At 38.7% G+C, this 10,742-nt stretch overlaps 1 protein-coding gene across 1 annotated transcript in view; it reads left to right on the forward strand.

Moving 5' to 3' along the window:
- RALGAPA2 (Ral GTPase activating protein, alpha subunit 2 (catalytic)) overlaps nucleotides 1-4,607 on the forward strand; it is a 182,977-nt gene extending 178,370 nt beyond the window's left edge. The window contains exon 36 of the mRNA XM_011967606.1: nucleotides 4,047-4,607. Coding sequence (XP_011822996.1) covers nucleotides 4,047-4,259 — 213 coding nt within the window. The 3' untranslated portion in view covers nucleotides 4,260-4,607. The remainder of the gene's footprint in view (nucleotides 1-4,046) is intronic.
- Nucleotides 4,608-10,742: the final 6,135 nt, after the last annotated feature.

Raw genomic sequence — 10,742 nt, forward strand, 5'->3', positions numbered from 1 at the left:
CCTGGTTGAAAGATTCCCTACTGTAATAATCAAAATTCAGCTGATACCTTTTGCAGCTCTAAGATTTAGCATCATTAGTGATAAACTCTCTTTATCAGATGTCTCACAGCTAGACTAAAAATCAGTCACAGTAACAGCAGCCCACAGTTTCTTGTCTTATTCTAACTAAATTGTCCCTAACAGCTTAAAAATGAGCTACAAAATTCTAAAGTGATTCATGCTCTCTTCTGCCCCCATCACGGGGGGACTTTTTCAATTCTGCAATCCGGTTGCAACCCCATACTGAACTCTTGATCCTTCACTGCAGAAATTTGTTAGCTCTAGCTAGATTAGATTTTTCACAGCTAATCTAACTGCTGTAGGGGTTTGCAGAGTGGGGACAGAGCTGTGCTATTGGATTTGTCCAATTCATTTGACTCCAGGACTATAATTGCACTTATGTCTTACAAGGCTTTTATAGCCTCAGGCTGGCCAGCCACATAAAAAACAAATTGGCAGTGATACAGTACGAGTGAAAAGGGATGAAAGGCCCACATTATCAGTCTCCAGGCAGCGCTGTTCTGGCAGGAAGTTTCTTGGTTAATTTACAAATAAAACTTAGATTTTAGGATGGGCACACTGTCAGCTGAACAATGGGGATGTCAGGCCTGACTGTTACTTAGTAAAAGTAGCAGCCGGGCCCACTGAGGAGCAGGAATTCTTCAATCAAACAGACGACTCCTTCTGGAGCCAGCTGGCGATGTAATGCAATTAGTCGAGAAAGGAGGTCAGCCTATTAGGTGTGTACCATGACCAGTGTCACCAGTGGCGTGCAGCCTGGCAGCAGCAACAGACAGAATGGCTTAGGCAAAGGGACTTTAAAACTCTGTTAGGATGAAAAGTTGTGGAGCCGGGATTGATTTCTTAAGACTTAAAATCTGAGCATTTGTTCTGAGCCTGATGAGTCTCCAGGCATTCTGGAGCTTGTTGTGCAGTTGAAGGAGTAGCTAACATAAACACCGGCTCCATTCCAGGAGACTCATCATTCTTCTCCAGTTACATAGGAACCAGATCAACTTGACTTGTATGCACTCACTGAACTCACTGGTGGGTTTCTAATTTGAGGGCCTCTAATCACAGTTCTTTAATATTCACAAAATTAGGTCTCTATGATGGACTCTTCTTTAAATTGGGCAACACTTTGAGGTGTCCAGAGTATTCTGTATGTTCTGATGTGGTTGACAATTTGCCCAGATGAATTTTATTTATTTTACCTACTTGTTTTCTTATAGGCAACAGAAGCCATATTTTTGCCCTTTACTCCAGATTTATCAGCCAGTTGTTCCCGTGGCCTTAGCTTTTAGTTTTGTGATTTAGCTAATTAAACTGTGACGTATCCAGAAGTCTGAGTCACATGTCACTGAAAGCAGCTTTGAGATGATGAATATATCATATCATTACCACACAAAAATAGCTTTTCCTTAGTGACAGAATTGCCACACTGGGAGGATGGGTCTATTAGTGTGAAACTACCCTCCCTTGCAGTAGTTCTGAGAATACAGATGCAAGTAAAATTAAGAGATACTTAGGTTATGTAATTGAGTAACCCAATTTAAAATGGAAAAGTAACTACAAAATTTCAATAATCATGGTATTACCTCACAGTTAATGTTTTGCAGCTAATACTTGTGGATCAAAAGGAGCTGTCACAGATACTAGAGCACCCACATCGGGTGGTGGCAGCACGTTTGAGGGGTGTTTAGTAATTTTGCCATTAGAAAGTCATAGATACCATTAAATTGTTCTGGACCATCATGACTTGTGCTCAGCACCCGCAGTTTCCATTCAGACATTTGTGCAAGCATTATACCAAGGGACCCAGAGCCACTCTGAAGCTGGCTGTCTTTGCAGGGTGAGGGCCGTAAGTGTGAACTCTGGGATAGCCCCAGTTCTCACAATTGCCTTCTGCAGGTCTTAATTCCCCTTACAGTTCCAGTTAGATACTATTCATATTTCCCTGAGAACGTACCTATATTAGGTTCTTGATGATGCTGGCTACCATGTTTTTACTTCAAAAGGACTGAATTTTAGGAGTGTATTGTAATGTCTTTGCATGTTTTATTAAAAAGAAAAGAAAAGCTGTAGCAAATATAGGAATGGAGAAATAGAAAGAGCTGTTCAGCACTACTAGGAGGCCCGGTGTTGTATTTTGTTTAAAACTATGTAAGGGGTTGGCTACACCTTTTGCCTGCTATTCTTTTACCTTTATATGGGAAGGGGGAAGGAAAAAAATGATGTACTGGGTAATTTTGCCATTAGAAAGTCATAGATACCATTAAATTGTTCTGGACCATCATGACTTGTGCTCAGCACCCGCAGTTGCATTTGTCTCAGAGCCCACATTCAAACACAGTTGAATCGTGCACCCCTCAGTATAGGTACAATGGTATAGGCACAGGTCACTTTTTAAATAATTGGCCGTACAGTCATTCCCAGAACTATGAGAGTGAAGAGTAAACAGGCATTGGAGCAAATGAGCTTCCTTTTGTAGCCTTATAAATAGAAAAGAGGCTATGTTGGGGTCACCTGAGATTTTCTTTTTGTGGTCCAGTAGTCTAAAGAAAATTGTATTTATGCTAACACGTTTTAAATACATAGTATTCCAGAACATCTTTTTAAAAAATACTTTAAGATAAAACTAAAAATGTTAGATTTGACACATCTCTATTTTATTAAACTGCTTCTGAATTTAGTCATTTTTAATGTTCATCTGTTAGATAAGGAAGCAAGAAATACTTGTTCGTGGTGCTGGAGAGCATCCTTCTGCAGTTCCATGTGAGAGAACGAGAATCTCAAATTCCCAAAAGATGTCAGAGGACCTTACCAGCCTTTGTGGTTTCAGAACTTCAATTTTGGCCAACATTTTAATCTTTATAATCTAGTTTATTTTAGTCACACTTTGATTCTTTGTCACTCAAATGATTTCGTGTGCAGCTTTCTCCAGCTTGAGATGGTACAGTCATCGTGCAGGAGATTGATTAAGGGTGTTCTTACACCTGACAAAGCCTGGGCCTGAAAGAACTCTCAAGAGGTCTTGTTTTGGAGATCTTTCTAGTAAGGCCTCCTCAAAGAGGCCAGGGGTCTGTGATTTGCTTTTGTTCTTTGCAGACTCTTTGTGTATAAGATGATAAAACAAGTGGGCTACACTGCTAAGCAATGACAGTAAAGTAACTTTGGGTGCAGGCTTAGGTAGCTTTGAAACAGTGAAAATGACCCTGAATTGGAAGCCCCAGTGCATGTCCCGGGCCCGCTCTGTCACTGCTGCTCATGCACCCTCGGGTAGGTGGTGCCTGCACCTTCCTGAGCGCCCATTTCTTTTTTGTACGATAAGATGAAGATGATGTCATCTACCTCAGAGAGTTAATGGGAAGATTAAATGAGACAATATGTGTGAACATGCCTTCTATACAGTAAGCACTCTTTAAATGCTAGGTAGGGGTATTCTTATCAGACTTAAGCAACAGTTATTCATTTCCTAAGCAAAGGTAATTTTATACATCTTTTTCTTAAAGGTTTGTCACAAATCTAGTTTCTTATACATTTGATAACAATTGTGTTGTAATGGCTTATGTTCTCTTCTGTTCATATTCTTATGTTCATAGTAACCATTGAATTGAGAGTCTCATAAAGCACAACTGCAATGTGGAATAAAAGACACATGCTGTTAATTGTTTAGAAACATATTCAGCAATACAAAGCATAGGACTGATGCAGGAGTAAAATTCCATTGGAAAATAAATTCTTACAAAGACTTCAGCCCCATCCAGCTGTAATGTGCCTGCGAAGCTTGCATGCCTTAATCTTAGTACCAACGCACTAAGAAGATAGGCTGTGTTTTTATGTACTTGTGCTTTGTAAAATCCTCACAGAAGAACATCAGTGGTGTAGTCTTTTTTGATAGTGAACTTTTTTTGGCCTTTGAGTTTTATAATTCAATTTGTAAGCCTTGACCCCTCATAAACTGCTGTTATCACCCTGATTAATAAAGAGCCAATTTGCTTTTGCAGCTTCGTCACTTAGGGAATGACGAGGTCCATATTGTCTGGTCTGAACACTCCAGAGACTACCGCAGGGGTATTATCCCAACCGCCTTTGGAGATGTTTCAATCATTATTTACCCAATGAAGAATCACATGTTCTTCATCGCGATAACGAAGAAACCTGAGGTACGTCGTTTTTATTGCATTGTTGTACTGACTCATAAAGCATTTGCCGTGTGATTCACTGTCATTGAAAATCAATGATACAAATATGTTAAAAGGGACTCTCATCTTGTTGTTGAATGTCTTACATGTATCTGAATTATACATGCTTTATAGGAATTAAATATGAATTGGGATTTTCAAAGAATTTTTCATCATGAGCACAAAATTTTGTTATTGTATTACTATACCTCTTTGGAAATTATAATGTCAAATTTATTATTTTGTAAATGTTTTAAGTTTTCTAAATTTTGTACTTTTGAAAAATTGTAACTTGAAATTTTGGGTATGTTGATTAATAATAAGAGTTGAAGGAACCCCATATCACATCTAGCATTTTGTGGAGAACCATGGGTATGGAATCCAAGCTTGCCTGGTGTACAGGCACTTGCCAAACCTCTGACTGTGCTAATGGGGTCAATCCTGCAGGATTGCAGTCATGTCCACGAAGAGGCTGGGCCTCTGGAGCACGGCCCATGTGATGAGTTTCAACAATTGGAGCACCTTGCTGCAGAATCAGTTCAGCCATGTCAATTGGTATTGATCATGGGAAGAGCTGGAACAATCCAATGATCTGTGTGCTGTGTACTAAATTGGCTGCAGTTTCGATCCTTGTCATACCTTTAGTGGTATTTTAGCCATGCTTTATATAGCAACTTGTTTTTGTTTTAGAATTACTAATAGAAGGGTGTTTTTAAAGTTCTTAAACATTAGCATATTAAGCCATCTCTCAAGAGGAATGACTTTGTGTTTTTCAGCTTGATAGTAAGTATAATCTTCATTTTCATTTCAAGTTGTTATCCTGAAGGAGCTGAAAGTTACGCTTCTGAAAACTCTCTTTTAAAGCTTTGAAATAATAGACAACAGATTTATTGTTCATATTAGGATTTATGACCTAATCTAAAGGGTTAAAGTTGTGAGGATTAAATGAACTAATAAATAGAAAATGCTTCAAACAGTGCATGGTCCAGAGTAAAAGCTACTTAAGTGTTAGCTATTATTCTTCTTCTTATTATTGTTGTTGTTGTGTTGTTTGTTATTACTACTATGGAGAGAGAATACTTAATGAATTCCAGGTTTAACATGCTTATTATTCTCAGAGTAGATGCAGTGTGGGTCAACTCCTGAATTCATAAAAGTCCCATTCTGACTGTTGCAAAGCCTGACATAAAGGGAACCCTCTTTTCTATTCAGGGAACGCAGATGCCAAAAGTCACTTCATATTAAATATTTGCATCATTTTTTATTCTGATGTCCATGTGCGTAAAGTTTTCAGTTTTGTGTATGAAAATGTCTCTTAGTGCTAACATTTGTATTTGTCCATGAAGAACGCTAGTTTAAAGAATTAAACTGAAAATTTTAATATAAGGGAACCAGTGAATTTAGTGTCTTGTAGCTTGCAAAAAGAGGAAACGTGTTTCTTTAATATTTAGTATGGATTAATTGGCTTTATTAGCTCATTTTCAACATGGGCCTCTAAAATGTCATTTAATGTCACCTTTATTTTTAAATAAAAAACATACAAGGCATTTTAATTCACTTTATAGAATCAAAAGTGATTTTTTAAAAAGGTAGTACATTGATAATGCATGAATATAATTATTAACATACCTTGTAAACTTTCTTATAAAATGTTTGCACATTTTATGAATTTGGCTATAAATCCTAACAAGATGAATTGAGCAAATCGCTTTCTTAATATTTTAATTCAAAAAGCCTAAAGGGAAGAAGAGAATAATGGCCAACTGGAAATTTAGTATTATCCTTACATTTAAAGTACAAACCATTACAATGTAATAAAATTAATCCAGACATTTCCAGGGCAAGTGTGGCTGACCTTTTGTTCACCAACCACTGACCCCAGGGTGAATGCAAGAGGCTTGCGGAGGGAAAGTCTGTTTGTTTGGCTTCAGTCCCTGGTATTTAAATTGCATTCCCTAATCAAATGAAAAGGCTGTCCTCTCTATCAGGTTACAGAATCCATGGCAACATTTGGCCTTTTATATCCATAATGTTAGCCTTTTTGTTTGCATCTAAGTAGAGACACCTGGAGCAATGTTAACATTAACCGATTTAGCATTAATAGCTTCATTATATAAGAATTTCTGATCAGATAGCTGTTACTTTTGTTATATTGCTTCAGCTTGTATTGTTGTCATTTTTTATCTCCCTGCTTGGCAACCAGGCAATGATTTGCAAATTTTTTTTGTCTTGATTAATTAAGCAATATAATTATCAGTAACCGTGATGCAGTCTTTGCTCAACAAAGCTTCTGAGAGAAAACAATGGTAAGTCTGTTAGTATGAATGCATTCCACGCGTCCCAGATGCATGAGGATATTATGGACAATGAGGGGAAAGGCCGCCTGTGAGCGAGGACAAAGGGTGCCACGCAGACTCGACACACTGCACATACCGCCAGGGACATGCTGTGGGCTCCCTGGGACACAGACGCCTCGTTAGATTACAGCTAGTCAGCAGAGATTAATTCTCAGCCATTTGGTGCAATAATTTACCCATTCCCCAGCCTTTTAACTAGTGTTCCTTACTGTGGAAGGGAAGGCTTTGTACTCAAAAGGTTTATTTAACCTTGCCTACTTTTAGGGATCTCCACCAAAATCATTAATTTTTTCTTAGAAATTGTAATGACGCAGCTGCTTGAAGTTAAGGAATATTCCTTTTGAAGGACAGGATATGCATAAGTTTCCAAAATTGTAGGTAGAGTCAAAGGCATTCTTCTAGCACCTGTATATTTCATCTGAGTATAGTATGACTCTGTGGTCTAAGTACATTTATTTTACTGTTCTCTGGACAGCCATGCTTCTCTAAGAATAATTTTAATGCTTTTTTGGGAGAGAAAAAAAAAAAAAAAACCTCATCAGTACACAAAAGTCTTGCTCATTGGATAGAGTCATGCATATTCAAAGTGTACTTTCATTCACTCGGCCTCATTAATAGCGTATGTAATAATGTAGGGCTATTTGTAATACAAGCTTACAGGCAGCATTGCTTCCAAGTCCTTTGAAATTTAACATATTTCGCTTTTTCATTCCATACACCTCCCTTAAATATACAAATTATGTGCCTGGCAGAATCCGCCTCCTCTTAATAATACACAGCATTTGTGAAATGGTATGTTGAAGAAGTGTGGGTGTGCTTGTGTGAACGCATAAAACCCTCTCATCTGAGAGGGCCTGTTCACTTCTTGAGCTTTGGATTGAACTTCTTTTTTTCATTAAAAAAAAAAAAATCAGTGTGCTTAGCAGCATCATTCCATTGTTGAATTACTTTCAAAATAAGTCCATCTCCATAAACATTGACACAATCGTTCTTTGGTCATAGAAAAGAAATGTGTTATTGTTAGACTTATGTTTTTTCCAGCTTTTATTACTAAGTCAGCAGTCAAGGAAAGACTTGCATATAGAGTAGAAAGTGAGTGATTCAAGGGGTTTGTTAAAATGCCCGAGTTGTTCTTCAGAAAAGTGATTCATAGAGCCTCCACACTGCAGTGAGTACCCACGCTGCTTTCCCTCCCTTTCGGTATCTGGAAAGTAACACTGGTGTTCAAAATGTTTGCCTTTAGAAATTTGCGAAGGTAAGTTTTAGTGGTTTGGGCGTGTTTGTTTCCAGGCATAGTAGTGACTGACTGGTGACCGGTTGACCAGAGGGTAGATGTTGAGAAGCAGCCTTGAGCAGGAGCAGTTGAGACAAGAGGAAGTTTTGGTGAAGTGTCCTCCTCTTCACCTCAACCAGAGTGTCCCTTTTGTAAATGGAAAACATGCTAAAGTCCTCTGAATTCTGCTTACTCAGCCCTGGTACACATGGGCATGGAGAAAAAAATGATAGTGATTCAGTGATTTCTGAAAAGCACAGGACGGAAAGTAGTAAGACAGGAGATGGGACCCCAGAGTTATGGTTCTAAGCCTACCGCAAGATGGTAGGTGTCTTGGGCAGATCTTTCCATTTCTTTGAACCTTAGCTTCCTCAGCTGTGAAGTGCTGGTTGAGAATCAAGGCTTCTCTGTAGTCCTTAAAGGGATTCTAAATACCTTTTTTTTTTTTTGGATCCTTTTGTTCCTAGCTGCCCGTACCTTTCCTTAAGTAATCCTGAGTATCCCCAGAGCTTCATGGAAGTAGTCGCTGGCTCTCTTAAAGGTTCAGCAGCTGTTGTGAGTGAGTGAGAGTGTGTGGGTGTGGGTGTCGGTGTGTGTGTGTGTGTGTTCGTTCGTGTGTTCGTGTGTGTTCATGCATCCCTCTTCAGGGTGACATCTAGCCCAGGACCTGTATCTGGAGCAGGTGCCCAGAAATGCTGGGAAAAGGCTGATGTGCCAGAATTTACAAGAGCATTTGCACATGGGAGGCTGAGAGGAGCCTAGGATTGGCACTGAGTTTGAAAGGAAGTCTTTTAAGCTTACTAGTGTGACCTCATGGTATAGGGAGAATGTTTGACTTTGCAACATGGTTATGTAAATTTCTTTCTTTTCATTTTATATGTGCAGGTTTTCTTAAATATTTATCCCAATCACAGCCAACTAACCTGTTTAAGATTAAATCATGCCCTTTAAAATGCTCTGGGAACTTCTCAGGGAAAATAAATTGTTAACCTTTGAATACACAAAGAATTATTTATTTAGAAAAGATCATTGAAAATACCAAACAACCAGAATGTACTAAAATAGGTTATTAAATGGATTACTATGTTATGTTCTGTTTGGATAATTTATTATTATTATTAGCATTATTTTTAGTAAAGGAATGACATTGAGAACTATGTGAAAAGGCATCTGTCATTTGCAGATGTTAAATTAAAATCAAATTTCTTCTCTAATTCATTGCCACTTCTAATTAGAGGAATTCCCTAGATACAAGGGATTTGTATTATTCCTTTTGTCCAGTTTTTGAAAGACTGAGTCACCCACGAACAGTTGCTGAAGAATACTAAAGAACGTTTATTTATACAATAAGCCTTGATACAGATGGAAGAAAATCTATAGCCGACTATTATTAGCTCTTAGCCGCTGTTTTATCTTTCGCAACAATTTGGCTTTTGAGAATTTCTTCTCAACTGATTTTCCTCAGAAGTTGACGTTATTTCCCCTTTTTTAAGTTGGTCTTTGCATATACATCTTCTTCTTATTTGCTTTATCTTCTCTCCTTTGGCCAGCCAGAGAGCCAGCCTGTGTAAATGCATACCAAATGGCAAATGGTAGTGTAAGAAAGCAAGGCAGCTCTCATTCTCTGCCTCTGAGCTACTCAGTAGGAAGGGCCTTTTGACTCAAGAGACAGCAGGCTCCCCAGACCCCTCAGCATTCAGCTGCCTAAGTTCCTGCACACAGGTGCACACAGTGTCAGCCACTCAGCCCAGCAAGGAGGATGGGTGTCTGGAACACACAGAACTTTTCTGTGAAAAGGAAAGAGCACTCATTGCCCCAGAATCAGAGAATTTATCTTTACAGTGGTAGTTTCTGTGCAACACTTGAAACGTATTAGTTTGTTGTTGTTGGGTTTTTTCCTTTTTTTTTTTTTTTTTTCATTATTACTTTCATTACAACTCCACCTCGCCAGTTACTGGACTGCTTTTAGTATAAGCCATAAGAGGAAGTACACTTATTTTTTTATGCAGAATATTTTTTAAATAAACTCTTTGAAGTGAGGTGTTACTAAAGATAGATGGAAGAAAGGGTTATTCTTTCTTATTATTTCTTATTTGTACCTACTCTTAGACTATGAGTAGGTCCTTCATTTTCCTCTTTGGAACTGAAATGCCTGTGTTTTCTACCAGTACTATCTTAGAGGGAAAGCTCATTATTAGTCATCACTAGTAGAACTAACAGTCTCATCCTTCTTTGCTCCCATTTGAATTCTCACAGGCCCGACTGCTTCCTCTGTGCTGTAGATACTGATATCAAAACAGTTTTGCCCAATCTTTGCAGTTTTTAGATCTTTGTGTTTTAATTGTGGAACATTTTTCTCAAACCCACCAAACAGAACTGTGGAAGTGGAAGAAGGTTACTCAGGACCCGAAGGCCACTCCCTTCACCCTTCCCCTGGCCTTTCATGCATCTCCATGAAGCAAAAGACAGATGGTCACGAGAGGCCTTATTCTAGAAATGTCGAAAGGGGCAACAGATTTGGTTAATGCCCAGCAATCAGTCCCTTGGGAACAGGAGTGCTTCATTCAGTCAAGCAAGCAACATCTATCCGTTGAGGCTGCTTCATGCCAGATACTGTGTCAAGGGTTGGGGGTCCCACTCTCCTGGAATCTAAATTTTAGTAAGGGAGATGGCCACTAAATAAGTAAATAAATGGTTGAGCCGAGACTCTTTTATAGGAATGGGTGTTTCAAAGAAAGTAAAGCAGAGTGATAGAATGGGCAGAAAGAAGGCTGCTTTAATTCAGATAGGGAGATGTCTGGTTTCCAGTCAGCATGGAGGAAGCTTGGTAGTCATCACTACCATCCTCACAGTGAAGGTAAGTTTTAGTGGTTTGGGCATGTTTGTTTC

Source organism: Mandrillus leucophaeus, unplaced genomic scaffold (assembly GCF_000951045.1).
Source record: "Mandrillus leucophaeus isolate KB7577 unplaced genomic scaffold, Mleu.le_1.0 Scaffold803, whole genome shotgun sequence".
Classification (NCBI taxonomy): Eukaryota; Metazoa; Chordata; class Mammalia; order Primates; family Cercopithecidae; genus Mandrillus; species Mandrillus leucophaeus.